Genomic DNA, 21,822 nt, shown 5'->3' with positions numbered 1-21,822 from the left:
CCAAACGGAGGACAAACCGGCCCCCCCTCTGTGAGACTCCCTGGTGGGATAATCCAGGAGACTCAGCTACCGCCAGAGGGGAGAAGGGAAAAGGGTAGAGCTGATCATGTAGGAGATATTGCCAGGAGGGTAAAGGGTAAAAGGGGGGGTTGGCTGGGCTTGGTGCCTTCTCTTGTAAACCATATTTCCTGGACGAGGAATTCCTCCGAGGTTAGGAAATGCTGGGGAACAATGAGGCTCCGGTCGGTAGCCAGAAGTTGAACCGCGGAGCAGAAAGAGATTGTTGCCGCTGATCCGTGGGATCCGAACACAATGCACCACCTCGCACATACCTTACTGTTAAGGTAGTGGGAAAACAACACACGGGTGATTAGGGGCGACGGGTCGCAGGACAGTCCGGGGCCTATTGTGGGAAAATACCCAGACTGCATCTCGGAGGTGCATTTGGATTTCTGAAAATGCGGCAGTGGTAGCGGAAGGCTCTGGGGGACGGCGTTTGAAATATCTCAGGCTTGTCTTACATAATGAACAATTATAGCTAGATATGGAGGGCGGCGGTGGACACGGGTGTTTATCTTGGACGGCTTCGAGCCAATAAAGTGACAGTCATTCTTAGAACGGTGGGGGAGACGTTAACGTAAACAGTCACGTTAATGAGGTCTTTCCCTTCCTGCATAAAAAAAATGAAATACTTTACGTAGTCTGTGACATTGTTCACTGTCGATTGGGGAGATGTTGAAAGCCATTTGCTTCCACGATAAGCACTCGGGGAGGAGGAACGGCAAAGAACGGGGACGAAGGGGAATCTTTCATGTCCTGATCCTGGAGGGAGATCTGAGCCACGAGTTAGCTTAATTTATTCCAAAGAGTGCATTAAGTGGTCCCTCAGCTGCCGCTGCCGCCTTCACTCCCAGAAGAAGAAGAAGAAGAGAGAAAAAAAAAGCCTGTTGAACTATGAAACAACCCCAGAGTGTCATGTTAACAACACTTTTATTCCCTCGCTCAAATCCAGATTCAATATGTGGTGTGAGACGTTGGAATCTCTTGTTATTCTGTGATCATGGGGTGACTTTCAAGAGATAATGCATGTGTACTTTTAAATGTATTCCTTGTTATATAACATATATTATACTGGTCTTTTTATGTGGAGAGTTAACAAACACGTCTCTGGTCACTTTAAGGCTGTAGCGTCTTTTTCTGAGAAAATGGCTGCAGGAAGTCGGGGAAATCGGGCTTAATGCAGAAAACAGCCGCTAAGAAGGATCATTTACTGGCTCTTAGAAACCCAGGTGTTCAAGTGTGTGTGTGTGTGTGTGTGTGTGTGTTCATGTGTGTGTATGTGTGTGTGTATGTGTGTGTGTGTGTGTGTGTGTGTGTGTGTGTGTGTGTGTGTGTGTGTGTGTGTGTGTGTGTGTATTTGTATACATGCTTTTGGGATTTGTTTACATCTTGGCCGGGACGGTCAGATTGTCCTGGCAGCAGCAGCAGCCAAGAAGTTGTCTTTTTCTGCTTGTAACTTATGACCAGTGGACGGTCCTCCAGGAGGTCGGGTCAGCTGATGACCCTGAAAGGTCACCACCTCTTGTTCCTATCCCACTTCCTGTCTTCCTGTTCCAACACCCAGCTCCCTCCTCATGTTCCCGAAGGAAACGGGGGACAGAAGATGCCGACGGTCAGTTCGTCCTGATTTGGATGAAAACACACAAACAAACAAACAAAATAATAATGTGTAAACAGAAAGCTTTCCAGCAAACAGGCTTAATATGGAGGCGTGCTGGTTTTTTCTTTTCATAAATCACCCAAGATGAACTTAACTACAAATCCTTCCTAGGTAGTATTTACTCATTAGAAAGCTAAACTGTTTGGGTTTTATAGGAGCCAGAAGCCAGAAATGTTAAGAGCTAGTGTGGAGGAGGAGGAGGAGGAGGAGGAGGAGGAAGAGGGAAGGAAGAAGAAGAAGAAAGAGGAGGAGGAAGAAGAAGGAAGGAAGGAAGAAGAAGGAGGAGGAGGAAAAAGAAGAAGAGGGAAGGAAGAAGAAGGAGGAGGAAGAAGAAGGAAGGAAGAAGAAGGAGGAGGAGGAGGAAGAAGAAGAAGAGGGAAGGAAGAAGAAGGAGGAGGAAGGAAGAAGGAGGAGGAAGGAAGAAGGAGGAGGAGGAAGAAGGAGGAAGGAAGAAGGAGGAGGAAGGAGGAAGGAAGAAGGAGGAGAAGGAAGAAGAAGAAGAAGGAAGTAAGGAGGAGGAAGGAAGAAGAAGGAGGAAGGAAGAAGGAGGAGGAGGAAGAAGGAGGAAAAGGAAGAAGAAAAGAAGAAGAAGAAGAAGAAGAAGAAGAAGAGGGAAGGAAAAAGAAGAAGGAGGAGGAAGAGGTTGTTTATGTTTCCGTGTAGATTCTACTCAGCTATTTAAATACTCTTTGGGGATAAGATGGAACGTGTGTGATCACATGACGCTGCTGTGTTTGGACTGGGTGGGTTTCCGGGGCCGGGGGTCAGGGGTCGGCGCTCAGAGCCGTTTACGCTTGCTTACATTACTCCGTCTCCGTAATGGGCTTCATTTGGCTGATAAGAGATTCCACAGAAGGACGTGTGTGGATTCTGTTTACTCCTTAATGACTTCTTTCACTAATCTACGGCGGTGCCATCGTACTCTTCCTCATCCCACAGCGGCCTTTCATCCCCCTCCACCCTTTCATACACCTCCTCCACCCTTTCATACACCTCAATCCTCTGTCTCGCTCACCGCCGAGGGAGGGAACAGTTGGATGCTGTGTTGACAAGAAGTCGTGGTTTCTTTATATATGAAGGTTTATCATGAGCTGAGCGTTTCCCCATCACTTACCAGAGTCTTGAATATCAGTTTGGCTTTATGCTACGTGCATATACTCAACTGTGTGCTGTTCTCTTTTTTGAGAAGCGACAGAAAGGAAAGGAAAGGAAGGCAAAGCGGGAGGTGAGATGTTTTTCTCCTTGACTCCTTTTAAATTGAATTGGGTCAGACTCTCTGCTGTCTGAGAACACACTGTGAGGCCCCTGAACGGATGATGTGGCTCACTTGCATTTCAATTGCACACCACGGCCATTACACAAAGCCACCGGGCCTGATTGGCAATGCATTCCATCCCCCTTTTTGATTTATTTGCTCACACTGAATGTTCATTTTGCATCTTTTTAAATGTTGCATCGTGTGTTTGAAACCCCATCTTTAAAGATAAATCTGTCAAACCAGCCTGAATATGAACGATGCTGAGGATTAGATCGTCTCCCGCTGAGAGCTCTGCATCAACCTTCAGTCCCATATCAATAAAAACAAACCCAGCAAGATTATCCTTCATCTTCCCAGTTCTGCTTTGGAAGCTGCTGCTGTTTTTTGCATGCCTTTCAATATTTTATACATTTTTTTTAAATTATTAGACAAAAACACAAAACATTCAGCATTTTTCTAGATGTGGATGTAGCAAATGTGATTCCCATTGATGATATTCAGCAACGGCAATGCCTGCATCATGTCAAGTAGAGGCATTCTTGTTGAGAATAGATTTTATATAAGAAGTAGATTAACTCACCTATTGGTTTGTGGATTTGCGTTTTGATGCTTTGAGATGTGCATTTTGTCCGAGAAGTTTATGTTATTTCTTTACGGTGTAATACAGAGTGAGCATCATGAAATCAAACTGTGCTTCTCAAGTATTTCATAGAGAAGGTTTTAGGGAAATGCACATATTCACCGTGAGAGATGAAGGGGACGATGATTGGCTGACGGCTGTACAGTCAGTGTTGGAGAAAATCCAACTGGGCTTTTGTTATTGTCTAGTCGAGCCTCAACTATGACCTAACTTACAGTCTTTTACACCTTCTTTATGTCGGCGCAAAACAAAATGTTTAAGTCCCTCCAACCTTTTTTGCACTGCGGAGAGTTCTCTTGCTTTTGTGTCAGAGGCCATTTTTCAAGCAGGATTTCCTTCCTTCCTGGCCCTCCCCGTCTTTACATTGTGCTGCATGTTTCCTGCTCCAACACACACACACACACACACACACACACACACACTTCCCCCACTGTCACCGGGCCAAGGAAAGGGAGCGTTTCGCCACCGATTGCCCGCTTGGCAAAGCATTGATTGCATAGGCGACGAGGACGTTTGCATTCAATGCACGGAGTCGATTTTAGCTTGGGAGATGGAGGAGGTGGAGGTGGTGGTGGAGGAGGTGGAGGAGGTGGCGGCGTCCTGCATGCCCGGAGGAGAAGGGCGGCCTTTGATTTGGCCAACGCCAGCTGCCCGGTCACATGGCGCTTACGTGCGGCGGGCAGTGAGCGTGGCGGGACCACGGTGGACACTTGTCAGGACATTCGTGGAGTGTGAAGGGGTCATCATCACAAGGGGGGCCTGTGTTTTAGCTGGCATGCTCCGCCGCCGGGAACACACACACACACACACACACACACACACACACACACACACACACACATATGCACACTTGCTCCGATCAGTATGCCGGCAGTGTCCGTTTCAAACCTTCCTCAACGTGACACTGAAAACACTATAAATCTGAATTATCCCCCAGATTAAGGTTATGTTCTTTGACAAAAACTTTCACAGTTTTGATGAATTGTCCCCAGAATGTGTGTGGACAAGTTTGCATGTTGTCTTTCTCTCTCTGTGGTTTAAATCCACTCTTTCCACGGCGTCTACGTCTTCGTCCACCCGGCTGTTTCCTGGCTGCGAAGCCATAAACACACAGAGCTGCCTCGCCGGACATTATGGGAAATTCCACTTCACTCTGAATTATTTCATTAAACACTTGAATGGGATTTGCTACAGACGCTCCGAGAGTTAGACAAGTGTCTCTCTGTCCCGAAAAGCATGACATAGACATCCTTGTCACGTCTGTCTGTCTGACTAGACGGTGTGTAATCCTCTTCTGTCCAATTTTAAACCGGCCTTTCACTTACTTTCTTCCGTCGCGGTATGTGTGCAGCCAATTTAGTTTCATACGCGTTATCTGAAAAATAACCATAAATTTGAGGCTTTAAGTCTGGATTTCTACACCAGAAAGAACCCTAATAAAAGTATTAATTTAAAATAAGTGTAATTTTTGGCTACGTTTTGGGGCAAAGCGGTTACTGTTGACACTTTATAAGCAAAAAGAAAACCTACTCTCATACAATACAAGGAGTTAATGAAGCGTAACTAGTGGTTTCCATTCTTGTGTCTCTGAAAAGGGGAAGTGGACTCGCTGATGTCCGTGCTGTTCTGATGCGGCCATGTTGGCGAGCTGCCTCTTGCTCTGTCCATTCACGGAGAAAAAAGGAAGGCGTGATGAGCAGAACCCCGGCAGGAGGGGGGGTATTTGTACGGGTGGGCATGCGCTCAACAGTTGTGCTTAGGGAGAGTTGGGGTGGGGGGGGGTAACTGGCATGGCAGTTGTTCAATCCTCTATTGACAGCGTCTGGTGTGAGAGAGGCTGACTCTGCAGGTTTCCTTTTTTTCTTGCCAATGCTGAATGAATGGCATGAGGGAGGGGGAGGGGGGGGGGGCAGTAATGAAATGAACAATCCCGGGTTTGTGACAGTCATGCTCGGGGGTGCGTCACAGATTGATTCTGAGGATCAATAGAGGGTGCTGGTGTGTGGCTCCGACGGGGATTTCCAGCTATCGGTGTTTAAACGGTACGCTTGGCTGCACATGGAGATTGCAACCCCCCCCCCCCCCCCCCCCCCCCCTGGTTTCACCGCTTTCATACCCACTTCCAGCCAAGCTAAGAGATCTTCCTAATATGCGGAAGATGCCCGCCATTTATCGTGCTGCGATGGGTGAAATTGAACAGAGCGGCGGCGGCCTGTCGGGCGTTGGGCTTTAATGGCCGATTCAAAAGGAGGCTCACCGGGAGTCGACGGAGACATTGGACACGGACGTGTTCATTAGATGAATTGCTTCGCTCCTGCTGTTTCTGCATCGCCTAAGGTGCCGGGGTCAACGAGAGGACGAGAGTAATGTCGTCTGAGAGGAAACTTTTTCTTTTATCCTTCAAAATATAGCGAGCGTAGAAGCCTCAAAGTTTGCTGTCGCACTTTTAAACTTTAAAATAAGTAATTTTTTGTCAGTACAGTTTTTTTTCAATGAAAGAAATCATTGTTCATCCATTGTTAATTAAAACCGAAGAGTCAGCATCGAGCTGTGCGGATGAGCCGCTCCCCAGATGGACATATGATCATTCCCCGCTGCATTAAGAGTGTCTGTTTCCTGTATAAACTCCCGGTGGAGAGCAACAGGGCCTGGTTCTGGGCCCACTAATGAGATGGGAAGACTCCTGGAGGTGTCATCGGGACCCGTAGACTACAGGAGGGGCCCGGCTTATGGCGGAGAATCACTACAAAGAGCCTTTTCTCTCCTTTTTCTTCATGCGTCCCCTGGGTTTCGCTCTCAGCGTCGCAGACTGACTCTATTTGTCTCTGGTCAGGACTTCTTGGCGGAAGTTGGGTTTTTGCCTGCCAGGAATGTGTGTGTGTGTGTGTGTGTGTAAATAGGTGTGTGTGTGTGCGCAGTGGAGGAGATTTAACCCTGTAATGTTGAACTCCGGATTAAAAGCAGGAAATATGCTAAAGGCGGTGTATCCTCCCTGCAGGGTTGTCGTGCTAAGAAGGACAAACAAGGCTCTCTTTTTTTCCTTTCCTCTCTACTTCCTCTCTGTCTGTTTTCATGTCTACCTGCCTCTTTCTTTCATTCTCACACACACACACACACACACACACACACACACACACACCCGAGGGTGCCGGACCGCCGGTGCACCCGTTACATGAAGGGGTGGGCAAAAAAATCCATTCATGTAAAAATCACGATTCTTATTTTCTACGATTCTAAAAAACGATTTTTAATAAATTGGTAATTAATGATTTAAAAAAAAAAGTTTCTGCAAATAAAGCATGAATATGATGTAATCTTTGGTCTTAGATCTGCCTTTGTGTATCTACATTATTCTCATCAGTTTTTTCACTATTATTAGCTCATTCTGAAGCATGTACTCATTTTAAAAAATCGGTTTTGAATCGTAAATGTATTCTAATCGAATTGTAAAACACCCAGAGATTCCCACCCCTAATTACATGTTCTCCTTTCTAACTGTTATCATCACGCTGCTTCTCCTTTTCAGTGCATGACGGGGAAACACACTTGCATTCTCCAAAAGACCGTCACGTTAACGAGCATACCTTCACAGTCTAGTGATTCTCTACAGTGGCGTTTTTTGTCTTTTCCTGTGTGGATGCTGCCGTTTGTGTCGCCGTCCTCAACTTAGAGAGGATCACAGATGACAGATTAGAAAACACTGAACACTGTAGTTGTAATATTACTATACATTAAAATTAAAAATGTAAATCCCAGTGGAGAGACGGGATGTTTACGTGTGCGTGTCTTGTTGCCAGCTCTCTAATCAGGACAAACAAAGCTCGTCAGTGAATCATCGGCGGACAAAAGAGGCAGTTTGTCCAATAGACTCTGGAGAAAAAGGCCCATTCATCCTTCCAGCGTTTACTGGTGACCAGTGCCAATGAACTCAAACTGGACCCAGTTGTTCGCCAAGAGGACTCGCAAAAAATACCCCTCGAAAGTAGTTGAACGTCCATTCCAAATGTTTTCGCTCTTTAATTTCAATAAAAAGCATCGTTGAACATGTTGAACCCATCGATCCACGGGGACCTGAAGTGCTTATTCTGGATGATATATATACTAAACTAGCTCTGTGTTCCTGCCGACTCCTGAGTTTCACTTGATTGCGTTCGCAGATGTTTGAGGCTAGCTTTGTACTTGATTCAAACTCATTTCTGTAGCAGCTCTAGCTTTATCGAAGCAATTTGCTGCATCATTTTTTTTTTGCTTTTTTTGGAGAGCTCAAAAGCTCTTTTCCATGTGGGCTGGATTTGTATTCCCATCGCAGCCCATTCTGCTGGCTGAGTGACTGATGAATGACATGCTTTTTCTCCCCTCTCACTTTTTTATTCATCTCTTTTCTCCACATTCACACACCCGAGATATGTTTCATTTGACCCCAACAAAGCATGCTCTGCTTTGGCGAATATGCTGTCCACACATTTGATTTTAAAAAACAGCAAGAATGTCCATCATTGTCTCTCCGGTTGTGTTGTCGCTTAGTTTCCGTGTTTGGAGGAAGCGAGCGAGCTGTGTTTTTCCTCGAGAGGGATTCACATATTTCACTGACACACAGATCAACATATACAGTAGGAGTGGCTGGCCTTCCGCTGATTGTATCTCTGCAATCTGATAGAGAGATGCTTGGGGGGAGGAGGGGGGACGACATTGCACAATATCCATTCACAAAGTGTCCTGAACGAGGTCGGCTCAGCACACAATCCGTCGGCATGGAAACGGCCCTTCCAGCCAAGTCTCTGACTTTCCTAAATGACACTGAAGTCCTGGTGTAACTACCATGAAAAAAAAAAGCACGTCAGCAATCTGCTGTCACTCACAGATCCGAGGAGCGGTCTGCGATGTGTTCTGAAGGTCAGGTCGTCATCACATCGCAGTAACGCCCGTGGTTTCCTCCTCCGCCGCCGCCGCCTCATGAGGCGTGTTGATTGATGGCAGGTAGACGGCCACACGCGGCGATCGGGCCGATCTATTCATCACACACCCATCTGCTCCGGCGAATAATGAAACCCTTAATGGGGTTTTAATGCATCTCTGTTCTAAGTGTGACAACCCAGGTGATTATTATACCCCCACCCCCTCCAACACCCCCCAGGGAATAATATGACTTTTCTTTTTACTTGTTGAATGCTGATACCTGACAGGAAGCAAATGTGTGTCTAACTTTCCCTGAATGTCGAATGGAAAGACTTAGAAAATCACGGCTCCTTTTTGTCTTCTGAGCTCATCATTTTACCTCATTTCATGAGCATCTTTAGAAATAAATTCATATAAATTCATTGATTAAACCTAAAAAAACTTGTAATCTAATAGAGGAAACTGTGACTTGTCGTTCAGTATTTCCTGCTCACGGACAGAACGCGTCCCTCTAGAATCCTTCGCTGTAACTGAGTATGAAGACAAAGATGGCGACCGTGGTGCAGCAGAGTGTAAATGTCACGGTCCTCCTATTTGTTTAGTTTATGATCATAGACTCTTTTTGCAGCTTTTAAACCGGAGCAGATGTTCTGAGACACAAGAGACAGATCCTGGACGTCATCCACCGACGCTGAGCTACAATACTGGATTTTTTTACACTAAACACAATCCCCGTTAAGCCTCAGCAAATGAGCCGTGCATCCATGGAAGGCGGCGCTGTCAGGTGCCGTGCAAACCTGCAAAAAACGGGCTTCTATTCACAGTCGCCCTGGGTCCTGTTACCGTGTCCATAAATCCCATCCAGTCAGCTTCCCACTCACCGTCCGTGCAGCTGCTCCAGGATCAGCCTCTTAACGGGTTTTTCATTTTGGCACAACTCAAATCTGAATTCGAGGAACGGCTTGAAAAAGTCTCTCGAGTTAATTGGCTGGGTCTCTTTTCTGATTATGACGCTCGTCTTGAAAATCGACATGTTTTCAATTTCATTCTTATCTCATCTGGCTGATTACAGTTTTGTATCGCCGTCCAATCAGATTTGGAGTTCCTGCACTCCATTATGACTTTTGCTGTTTGGGATAAACATCTGCAGTGTGCCCCCCCCCCCTCCCCTATAGCTGTAGATATACTGTTCAATTAGCGCTTTGCAGATATGGCGATTATCTCCAGTTGAAGCAGACTCCCCCGTTATTAAAACCGAAGTGACGTCTCCCTAATGAGCACATGTTTGATGTCACGCATCGCTGAGAGGAAGCTGGTTTTCGGATGCAAATTAGCCCCCGCCACTCCGCTGAGGTCCTGTACTGTAAGCCCCCGTCATGCCTGTGGAAGTCTGCTCTGTGTTTGTACATATTAGACTTGCTAATCAGATGCTAATGCTCGTGAGTGGCAGAGTTGCGAGGCAAGTCTGCTGCGGAATGGTAATCAGCGTGGAGTTGGCCTGCAACAAAGAGGCTGATTATTTAAACCCCCCCTCCTCGCTTTTTTTCCCCCGGATTCGAAACACTTGTACGGATACTTTTGAAGTGTTGCTTGACTTCAGTTCCACGTTGATTTGTTTATTTGAACAGAACTTCTTAATGATCTAGAAATAATATATATATATAATTCTGTTTTTTTAGCCTCGACCACCTTTCCATCTGTCCCCACCCCGCTCACTTTCATCTCGGGGTCGGGGGATATAATTCTTGGCTTGTCCGCTCATTAATGGAAGCTGTTTACATGCTTGGTGGTTGTATTTATAAGTTATAGCCGGCTCGGGTCAGGCCGCCGGCTGGACCACAGATGGCCCTCGGTGGGGGAGGGGGGCGCCCCGTGGTTAGAGTCAACTGCAAAGACAGATGTAACTTCTTAATGCACTCACGGTGACTTAATCTGAGTTTGGAAATGGTGTTTTGATGGACACAGTTGGAATCCTGAATCTGTATAATTTAAAGTTTTCTTTCATTTTTGGTTCATTTCCTCTGTTTTTTTTTAAAATACACACTTTGTTCTACTTAAGAGATTTCATCTCTGCTTTTTATCTTGCCCCTTTTCATGCCACTCGGAGCATAAATAAATGTTATTCTGTGACATGGGAAATGAAAACAAATGTCTGAAAGACAAAAAAAAGCACAAAAGTGTTTTTGTGATGTTGTGCCAAGGACTTTTTTTTTTAACTCTTAACAAATTTGACAGCGATATGAACACGAGGATGTTGTTGCCACATCCACTTTGATACGGCGAACTTTAAATGCAATTTCTTTATATTTCATGAAAGTCTGGGTCTTGCTTTGCGTTTCATCATAGCGTCCCTGAAGTGAAGTGCATTTCAGGCATCAATAAAAATCTAAAATATAGTGTGATGCCGGCCAATTTGATGGATTCAAACTGGATTCCCAAGCAACACATGAACATCACGATTCTTCTGCTACCTGTTAATTTTTGTCAGAAAATGCCTAATTCCTCCCAAAGCACACACCTTTCATATACCATTCTCAGAAAGTGCCTTGAAGCGTTTAAGTGGGTTGTTGAGGACTCGGAGCAGCCTGGGAACGGCGTCCCTCAGGGACCGAAGAAAAGTAAGAGCGCTTCCCATCCGTCTCAATTCACACGCTGTTGCCCCTCTCCCACTCTCCCATCCACAGCCCACTTAGCGTCGCCTTTGAAACACCATGCGCCGCAATTATATTTGTTTTTTTTTCCTCCATCCAGTGCAAAGATTGTGTTTCGTTTGCGTATCGGCTTTCCATTGTGATGGCGAGCAATTTTGCCGAGTGTTGCAGCTGCACACGAAGCGTGTCTCGTTAAAGGTGCAAAACGATCGGACGCCTCCTGAAAAAAACAGTAATTTGATCCCCGGGAGGTCTGCTCAGAAGTGTTAACTGTTGCTTTTTTTTTCAGGTGTTTCTACATCGTCTCAATCAGTACGCAGCCACCAGAGTCGACAAGAACATCACAGAGGAGACCGTTAAGGTGACTTTTTTCCTTTTCTTACATCCACGGAAATACCGGAAATTGCACTGGAGCCTAAATAAAGTGGGGTCCCTTGTGTCGGGGTGCTCTTTCGACCTAAAATAGCCGAGTTCTGAATGGAGAATAGAAAGTGGTGGGCGAGCCGGGTGAAGCAGCTGTTAATATAATCTATTTCTAAGTGGATCCGGCTGGAGGATAATAAGGGATGCTCTCTCACAGTGGGAGGGTTTCGCTTTACTTGCTGATAAACACATTCAGAGGGGATTTACTGCAGGTCCCGTTTTGGAAGATGTGTTGTTTGGGAACACGCTGTTCGGATACCGTGGGTCACAACGCCGTGATGTCACCGATGACACCCAGTCCTTTTGTTGGAGCTTTTTTTTTTTTCCCCTGCTGTTTAAGATAATTTTTTGCCTCCCCCATAAAAAGACGTCTCTGGTTTTTCACGCTTTGATTTTTTATTTCACTGGCTTCTTCCTCCATCCAGAGTCAGCATTGTTTTGTCTTTTAACATCGCCACAAAAAAGGACATGAAAGGGGGGCAGAAGTCAACACCACATGAAGGGCAGAGTTTCCATACGACGGATCTTAACTTCTTTTAGCCTTTCCATTGAAAATATATCTAATAATGTTTGAAATCTAAATATCAAAAGGACTTCTAAAAAACCCAAGATGCCCATTTCAAAGAAAACCTCACTCTTTATTGTGTGGCCTCAGAAATGCCGAGTGCCACATGGCGCTGGATTGATTCGGGCAATCTTAGGAAGGGGAAAAAACTCCTATTTCTCTCTCTTTCTCTCAGGTTTTATTCTACAACATCGAGGAGATCCTGGCCGTCCACAAAGACTTCCTGTCCATGGTGGAGGAGCTGCTGCAGCCGGACCCTCACGCTCACCACGAAATCGGCCGCTGCTTCTTGCACTTTGTGAGTACCGTGGCACTCCTTTTGTTCCTCTGAAGGATTTCCTCTCCTGCTTTCCTATCAGTGATAAGATCCGCCACATGTTGTCAGTCCATCTCTCAGGATTTACCCGCGATGAGAGAGCGTGCACATGTGAGATATACTTGATACGGCTCTGATAAACCGCTCACCGCCTGCTATATATCACACTTCTTTGATGCGGAGCCTTGAGGCACGCCGGCGTATAATGGCTTTCAAAGTCTAATAAATCTTCCCATCCTTCTGGTGGGCCGAGGGCGACTCCTCTGCCGGTAGGTGATGAAACAGGTGAGAGAGGGAGGGATGACCTCGTTGAGAAAATGGGATATAACTCCCCAGATAACCGAAAACTCATGACCATAATTCAGTCATGAGTGACCATGTGAGTCCATCGAGATGCGACTTGGACGATATTTCATTCCCCGTTTTGTTGACGGTCCGAACTTTCCAAGAAAAATTACCCAATCTTAACTTTTGTTGCTCAGAAACACAAGCCAGCTGGAGAGGTCAAAATCAAAAATGAGAAAATCCCCTCCGTGATTTCAAGACTCTGCAAATTGCTTCTCGTTGACGAAACACTTCCCTGGAGTCCAGCGTCAAAAAAAAAAGAAGATCTTTTCTGGATAAACTGACCTCTTAGAAGACATGATTTAACAATAAAAAGCGAATAATCAGCTAATGATCTGTGTGTTGGGACGTTGTTGTGCCAGCGTTGTCGTCGCGGGTCTGTTCCTGCAGCTCTGCAGTGACGTTGTCGTCGAGGCTGTGTGGTCTGATTCTGATCCCAGCGCTGCCTCCCGGACACAATGGAGGACGAATGTCATGAGAACTGCTGTGGTGGAAAGTTGTGGGTCACATGGCTGCGGGGCAGATGCCAGGATTTGATTGGCCCACACACACACACACAATATACATTATTTATTATAGGAGAATGTGGGGAAGACTACTATAATTCCTATAATCCATGTGTCGGCCGTGTGGTCTGTGTTTTTGCCTTTCCTCTCATTGTTTTTCAATAATTCTTTCTTTCTTCCTCTCTGTAATTTGTTTAATACTTTATTCATGCGTCTCGCCTCGTCTCCTGCAGAGGAGCCGTTTCCAGATTTATGACGATTACTGTGGGAATCACGAGAAGGCCCAGAGGCTGCTGCTGGAGCTCAATAAGATCCGGAGCGTCCGGACCTGTTTACTGGTGAGTCTTTAGAAGACGAGTCGGATAAACTATTTTCCATCCGTGCAAACAGACAGTAAGTTATATTTTTAGTCTCCTGCTATAGCAGCATATATGATGTTCCATGACGGTCCAAGTGGGGTCACACATCATCAATCCGCCGCCTCGCTCTCTCAGTCACACAAACAGAGCAGTCACCCACCCACGGTGCTGTAAAGCCCAGGACTTGATGTTCCAGTGTGTCTGACGGCCTTGTGTGGGCGGACTCTTTCTCTCTTCCTGTCCCGACACCAAGAGAACAAAGTCTTTCTTTCCTTTTCCCTGTTGCTCTGACAGTTTCTAGTCACCTCTTGTGTTTTAAGACTTCCATAAAAAAAAAAAACACTTTGAAATCTACAGCACAGTTTGAGCACGGATTTGATTGGCCGGTTCTTTGGGGAGGCGTATGACCTTCCATTAAGACCGTAATTGATTGAGTGGAGGAATGAAACGCCACCAGAGAGGCTGCAAGAGTGTCTGATTTACTATCCACCAGTGTCTTTTAATCTAGGAGCCCGGAGGAGGTGGAAGATATTAATTGACTTTGATTTAATGAGGGTCTTTTATAGTCCTTGAACCCTTTTGGTGACCTGCCCTTCCATCAGGTCAGGACCGGGTCTCGTGTTACCGTCCGACCTGCACTTAGTGACGGCTAATGTACCTCCGGGTCACCTCCTCTGCCTCGACCCGGCCGGGGTTATCCCTCTACCTCCACTCAACCTTTGGTCAACCGGCTGCTATAAAGCTGCTTTATTGGTTACACTGTAACCTCATAACATGTGACCTGATCACATGAAGGACTTTAGATTAACCCTGAATTTACAATTTAGCAATCCACCACTTTTGTCAAGAATCAAATATTTTTCCTTTTTTTTTTTTTTGGCATTTTCAGTCAGCTTATATTTTAATTTTAATAATGAATATAAAAGAATACAACAACTTAGTTTGTGATACTTTACAGAACACCAACCTGGCAACCGTTACTTTTGATTCACATGAAAAAAACTATGAAACACTGCAGATAAACCCAAATGTGGCCTTTTTTATTCTAACACCACTCTGGCAAGTTATCACATTTACCACCAGGATTGCTAAAATCAACAAGAAATGGTATAACTTGAACCCATCTCTTTAATCCGACTGTTTCTAACGTCGTTCAACGTCTTTCCTGCAGAACTGCATGTTGCTGGGAGGAAGAAAAAACACGGAGGTCCCCCTAGAAGGTTACCTGGTGGCTCCCATCCAGAGGATCTGCAAGTACCCGCTGCTGCTCAGAGTGAGTATTCGTCCTTGTGTGTTAGAGACACCACACCCCTCGTGCCACCTTTTTTTTTTTCCCTCTTCACCCACCGACACCCAGTCGTTAGCGAGGAGCCTCTCGTCTCGCTCACGTCGACCGCTCCCTTCGCTAATGAAACGCCGGGCTCAGATCCTGACATGTCTCTCTGCTTTAGTTTCCCCGGCACGACCGCGTCTCAGGAATAACACGAGACCTATCATCACCTTCCCCCCGGCCCAGCTGTGCGTTCACACACGTTTGACTGGGCTCATTCATACCTGCGAACATTTCCATTTCGTTAGAAACGTGAGCGAAATGAAATCCGCTGTCAGAGTTGTGGATCTGAGTCGGTGATCCGAGCCGTCCCATCTCGTCGGGCTTGTTATGATCTATTAATTCACCCAGGCGTTCTCCAAACAGCGATGCAGTAGTAATAATAAGGGGGGTAATCTGATGCTCTGCCATCTGAAGTCTTCCAGCTGCCTCGGCCTCCCCCTGATAGCCATCGCCCGGCTGCAGATACAGAACAGTGTAGGGAATGTTAGTCAGCCTCATGCTGGCTGACGAGCTGAAAGACGGTGTTTAGACTATAGAGCCGGAGATTGCCATCGCGTTGCTCCACTGTGGTGTGCAGGAGCGGGGTTTTTAACCACAGGCTTCCTACGGGTGCTGGAAATCCTTGAAAACACTTGAATTTTAGTGTGGTGGTTTGAAAAGTGCTTGGATTTAGAATAAAGTGCTTGAAATGTGATGACATATAAGATATAACACAGAGAAAAGAAGATCTCCATATCTGAGGGACTGAAAACAGCATTTCCTGACATTTCTTTATGAAAAATGACTTTTGATGATGAACAGATGATGAAAATAGTTGGTGATTATATTTCTGTGGATCTGTTAGTGGAATTAGTTTTCCTTTCATTTGTGGTCCTTCTGTAAAAAGCTGTCTCCAAACATCATGTTGGTTGTTTAGAGGACAATAACATCTCATTTAATGTGATGAACAAGTGACATAATAAGTAGACTGAATACTGACCATTGGATTGGTACAAAGATGGAGTTTACCACAGCTGGAAGGGGCTGGAAATGCACCTTGAAATGCTTGAAAAGTGCTTGAATTTGACTTGTAGATGTAGGTACCCTGTAACCAGCACACTTAGGTTAAATTCCTTCCGGTGGTTTCTATGTGTCTTTCATGCTTTTCATGTGGAAATGATGTTTAAGGGATTTTTAAGTATATTAGATGCATTAACGGGAATGTAATCTCTCGATTTTCATGTTTTGTGGTGATGTTTTCATATGCAGGAGCTGCTGAAAAGGACCCCAAAGAAGCACAATGACTACGGCCTGGTGCAGGAGTCTCTGCAAGTAATGAAGGCCGTGTGCTCCAGCATCAACGAGGCCAAGAGACAGATGGAGAAGTTGGAGATCCTGGAGGAGTGGCAGTCCCACATCGAGGGCTGGGAGGTGGGCCCTAATTTACCCTGTTCAACACAGTGATGAATGATTTAATCTCACACCTCTGATTCAGAGTTGGCTTGGAGGTTTTTCATTTTGTGTCATGACATATTTAAAGCCACTTAGCCAGCACATTTCAACCAGAATGCCAAGCGGCGTGACTCTTGTCAGCCTTTTTTAATCTTTTCTTGTTCTCTGTGGGAACAATGACTCGTGTTCACAATGGTGAAATTCCTCCTGGCTGTAGCCGGAGCCGTCAGCATCCAATCATCATCAGGTAGACCGTACTTCTCAGATGGGTTTCATTCCTCAGCTCTGGGATTAATAAGCAGACCTGGTGGTGATTTGGAAAGAGAAAACCTTGTGGTGATTGTAAGGCAAGAGGCTGGGATGCTTATGTAGCGGAGTTGGCTTCATGCAAAGGGCCTGGAGGCTTCCTGGACACATGCAGACAGAGAGACATGGCCGGTGTTGATTCAGCTTCACTACGGTGCAGGCGGAACCAGATTTCTGGGTAAAAACACGGACTTCAAAGTCAGATAGAGACCCGATACAGCAGATTCTACGTACCCAGATGCTAATTCCCCGTGAATGTGTTGTTTTAGTACAAGCAAGGCATCGAGGAAGGCTTTCTTTTTTGCTTGAAAGTCAAATGTACTGCAGCAGCAACGTACTTTACTCTTAAATCTGACTCGACACGCTTCCTGGCTGAAGCCACTTTTGCAGTTTCCCCTCAGCGCTCTTTATGAGTTGTAAACATGAGCTCATTCTGGAGGAGAGAGGAGGGAAGTCGGAACGAGGGGCAGATGAGTGATGGCTGCATTTCCAAGTGGGGTTTGGTGAAGGGACGATCGTCCTGGCAGGTTCACCTCGCGTGGGAGAGAGAGACGGGGCGATGGCCCACGCTGGTCACCATGGTGACGGCTGCCAGCTTTTAAGTCGAGGGCGGCGGCGATTGCCAGTCGGTTTAGCAAAAGTCTGTGTTTTGTCACTGTGTGTACTATAAAAATATGTTAATTTTAGAGCGGCGGGTAGATGTTTCCAGTCACGTTCTGTTCTCTTGTTCAAGTTTAATTGGAGTTCTTAAAACCTACTTGAGTTGTGGCGTTTTGTTTTAATTAAAATTCCCCTCATGCATGCAGCCAATGGACAATACCACTTCAGAGTTCAACACACAACTGTTCTACCATCCTTTTTTTAATGAATAACATATCTTTCCTAATTCTTTATCCATTCCTCCCCGTTGTTATGTCTGGCTGTTGTCTGGCTATAAAAATAGAAGCTTGAAATTTAGATTTTAACGTGTTTATTACGTTTCTGAATACACCCTGGCTTGGAAGGAGATTTATGTGACGAGTGATAGAAACATGCTGCAGAGAAGAGGAAAAAAAAGACGAATCTAATGGACGTAAACGGGCATGAAATGAAACACAAAGGGGAAGTGTCGCTTCTTTCATTTAGGATATGCAGCTCTATAGTCTCCCCCCTTGGAGTGGCCGAGGCTTGTTGTTCACTGTCTGGTGTGCACAGATGAGTTTAACATCTGGACGTGAGCTGGGGAGTTAAAAGGCTGCTGAAAGAGCGGGAGAGTAACGTAACCACACAAAAAAAAGTGGAAGGGGAAGAGATAGAGGAGTAGACTCGGGAGAGCGAGGGATGATGAGCAGGAGGAAAAGGGAGGAGGACGAAAGAAAGGGCGAGGAGAGAAGGAGAAGGAAAAAGCGGGATCGTTTTTTGGCCGACGTCTCCAGCAGGAGGAAATGCTTAGCACATTTTCCGGCTCTGTGCGCATTGGGAGTTATTTTTAGCCACGGAGGGCCGATCAAACGTGGTACATAAATTCCCAGAGCAGGCAAGGTAAAGGGGAAGGCTGGGGGGGGGGGGGGGGGGGGGGCAGCACACTTTATCACTTGCAGCAGCAACCCCCGACCAACATGGAGCAACACATGGCTCTGCTGGACGGGATGTTATTCTATAGAGGCTATTAACGGTCGTGCATTTTAAAGTCCCACAGCAATCTGCCCCGAGGAAGCAGTGGGAGGGGGGGTGTTTTCACAGACCCCCGAGAGAGGGAACAGGAAGGGCTGGGCTTTGTTATCTCTCCTCCTGTTCAGACGCTACGTGTGAACATTTAAAAGTATAGAAATAATCAGTCAGATACAAAAAAAATACAGTTAAATTATCTTCTTTCTATTTCCCTCTAAAGTTCTCTTTCTCAATGACCTTTTGCCCACTTTTTTTTTTTTTTTTTGGTCTGCAGGGCTCCAACATCACAGACACGTGCACGGAGATGCTCATGCACGGCGTCCTCCTGAAGATCTCCGCCGGAAACATACAAGAGAGGATTTTCTTCCTGTTTGACAAGCTCCTGGTGTACTGCAAGAAGAAAAACAGGTGCCTTTGACCCTCTTTCTGTTCTCAAAAACACATAAAGCAGATTTAAATTCTCATTACACTGTGTGTTTTTTTAGCAGACGGAATAAAAATATTGTTTATGGTAATTTTAAATTCTCTGTACTCCTACTGAACATTTAGAGCCAGGACTTTATAAATAATTCACAGTGCAAGATCCTTTACTTCATTAAAGAAAAGAGAGCAGTGCACTGTGGGAAGCATTTACATTTTTTGGGGGGGAGGGGAGAAAGAAGTTATGCAGTAGAGGAGGGTAGATTCATTTTTCAGGTAGTTTCCGAGGAAGTAACGTGACGTTTATTCCGATCAGTTGCGAGTCGAGTTCGGAAACTTGCTGATTGCCGACCATTGTTGTGATTCTGCATGCAGAACGCTGGCCAGGCTGCAGATGCAGCCGCTAACAATGCTGCTGTGTGGTGTGTTTTTGGCAGGACTTTGTTTCCCCCACCACCAGCCAGGCTGCCACCTGCTCTGATTGGCTTTCATTGTGCATGCATGAGTCTGCAGGTAGCGCTTTAAAGCACTGACGAAAGGAAGTAAAGTGTCCTTAAAGTCAATAACGTGTCTAAATTAGATGCACTTTGGCGGTTAGTCTCTCGAATGAGCTGTGAGCGATGCAATGACATCAAATGATGAAACCTCATCGGCTTAATTCTCGTGGTTTTCCTCCAAAGGCGCTTAAAAAACAGCAAGACGGCGACGGAGGGCCCTCGCTACCTGTTCAGAGGGAGAATCAACACGGAGGTGATGGAGGTGGAGAATGTGGACGACGGCACGGGTGAGCCATTTTGGACAAATGTAATGTTCGATTTCTAGCTTTCTTTTTTTATTTCAGCGCTAAAAGAATCTGCAATAAAGGAACTTTATTTTCTGATTTTTTATTTCATACTGGATTACCTATAAACATTTTCTTAGACGTCTACGGTTACATATTCTTGGGACGGCTGGTACTCGGTGAACTCGAGCGCTTTGTGTCTCTTGGCCTCACGTAGCCACTGATTATCATTTATATTTGTAGAAGCCATCATTTCCTCTCCAGCTGAAGCTAGATTGGGCCATAATATTGGGTGTTTTTGGTGAAAGATGGATGGGGTTGGGTCTGGACGGGGGAAGGCAGGCGGCGGAGCGGTAACTCCTGGGTGTTCTGCACCACAGACGGGCGGTGGGGGGGCGAGACAGATCTCAATCTAAAACATCCAGAACGACAAGTATTTTAGCCCCGGATTCCTACGTAATGAAAGCACCAAGACTTTGCTGCTTGAGGTTTTGAAAAACGCCCTCAGGGCATACCATATAAAGGACACCACACTGTAGATGCTTTTAGACGTGATTGTAATTGATGATTGTAATGGTTTGCTTTTTTGTTACACCCTTGGAGGGAGAACGAATCAGAGGTCAGGCATTTGAAAATGTAAAATAACGACGGAGAGGGTTCAGATTTTCTTTACATTCTGATATGTGAAGGCAGGTGTTGAATCTCCAGCAGCCTCTTCTCTGAACTCGGTAGTGAATAACGCTGACGGATGGCTCCTCCTCTGCATGCGTCCCCCTTCATTAATCTCATTAAAAGGAGAAGAGCGATAATCGATGAAGCACTCAATAGAGAGGCTGTGAGGGTCGGAGGAAAAATGAGCCCGCATCGAGTGTTTGCACCAAGTTAGAAGTACTCGACTCTTAATAGTTTTATGATGGATGTTGTTTTTGGAGAATAAGCTGCACACTTCTGGAGAAGAAGCCCTTTTATCACCCGTAGACCTGCTGGTTTGTTTGAATTTTCTCAGGAGCAATTAATTGCAGTCGTACCTCCATGTTTTTACTGAGGACTTTTTTTTTTGTGCTTCACAGCTGACTACCACAGCAGCGGGAACATCGTGAACAACGGCTGGAAGATCCACAACACGGCCAAGAACAAGTGGTTCGTCTGCATGGCCAAGACCCCGGAGGAGAAGCAGGAGTGGCTGGAGGCCGTCATGAAGGAGAGGGAGCGCCGGAAAAGTACGTGTATCGGGATCTTTTTATTAACTTTTTCTCCTCCACATCTGTCTTGAATCAGCTGGGAATATATGCTGCATTTGGGTAAATCAATACAGAACAATTTAACCTGACTGATGGAGAAGAAGGTCCCAGCTGTCTTTTTCTATCTGGCCAATTTTTGTGATTTTGTCCGTGATAATCTTATCATAATGTCAGCTGTTAATGCTATTAACACAGACACCCGAAAGGCTCTGCTAATTATCTCTATATTAACCTTCTCCAGCTGGTAATTGATGTCACATCTTGTCTCGGAGCTGGACGCAAAGATAATTTGATGCCAAGATATCGACAGGCTTTTGTTTTTCTTCCCTCCCTCCCTCCCTCCTGTGTAGGCCTGAGGCTCGGCATGGAGCAGGACACGTGGGTGATGGTGTCGGAGAAAGGGGAGAAGCTCTACCACCTCATGACCAAGGGGAACCTCATTAAGGACCGCAAACGCAAGCTCACCACCTTCCCCAAGTGCTTCCTGGGAAGGTAAGACTCTGACCTCGACACTGTGGTCCGAATATCTAAATGTGCGTGCAGATGTTATTTGTCTTTGATATGGGAGGAGTCGGTAGAGAGGCCTTGTACAGTGTTATTACAGCATATGGCAGATGACTCAGAGGACACAGAATGGGCCAGAATGTCTAAAGGCGGCAGCTGTGAAGAAGAAGAACGCGTCGGTGTGTGGGTGTTCATCTGTCGTGGGAAAAATCAAGTCCAGACAGATTTGATCTCATGAATCTAATTCAAGGGGATTATCGGCGTGGCGTCGGCGGACGGATCGCCCGTCAAACGCCGGTCGTAAATCTTAGGGAGATGTCCCCGTACCCGCTTTCCCCCCCTCGCCCACGTTAGATCACAATAAGCTCTCTGCAGAGGAATCCATGAGGTAACTGCAGCAGAGGGCCCATTATACCAGCGTGTGTGTGTGTGTGTGTGTGTGTGTGTGTCCTTGACTTTCCACAGCGACATCGCTCA

General features: G+C 45.9%; 1 protein-coding gene across 1 annotated transcript in view; it reads left to right on the top strand.

Moving 5' to 3' along the window:
- prex2 (phosphatidylinositol-3,4,5-trisphosphate-dependent Rac exchange factor 2) overlaps window positions 1-21,822 on the top strand; it is a 71,261-nt gene that overhangs the window by 1,966 nt on the left and 47,473 nt on the right. Inside the window, exons 2-10 of the mRNA XM_084033766.1 lie at window positions 11,455-11,526; window positions 12,329-12,451; window positions 13,554-13,658; window positions 14,851-14,952; window positions 16,261-16,422; window positions 18,674-18,807; window positions 19,500-19,603; window positions 20,671-20,820; window positions 21,192-21,333. Of these exons, the coding sequence (XP_083889892.1) occupies window positions 11,455-11,526; window positions 12,329-12,451; window positions 13,554-13,658; window positions 14,851-14,952; window positions 16,261-16,422; window positions 18,674-18,807; window positions 19,500-19,603; window positions 20,671-20,820; window positions 21,192-21,333 (1,094 nt within the window). The remainder of the gene's footprint in view (window positions 1-11,454; window positions 11,527-12,328; window positions 12,452-13,553; window positions 13,659-14,850; window positions 14,953-16,260; window positions 16,423-18,673; window positions 18,808-19,499; window positions 19,604-20,670; window positions 20,821-21,191; window positions 21,334-21,822) is intronic.

Source organism: Eutrigla gurnardus, assembly GCF_963514095.1.
Source record: "Eutrigla gurnardus genome assembly, chromosome: 18".
NCBI lineage: Eukaryota > Metazoa > Chordata > Actinopteri > Perciformes > Triglidae > Eutrigla > Eutrigla gurnardus.
The sequence above is the reverse complement of the archived record's forward strand: the minus strand, read 5'-3'. Positions and strand labels throughout refer to the sequence as shown.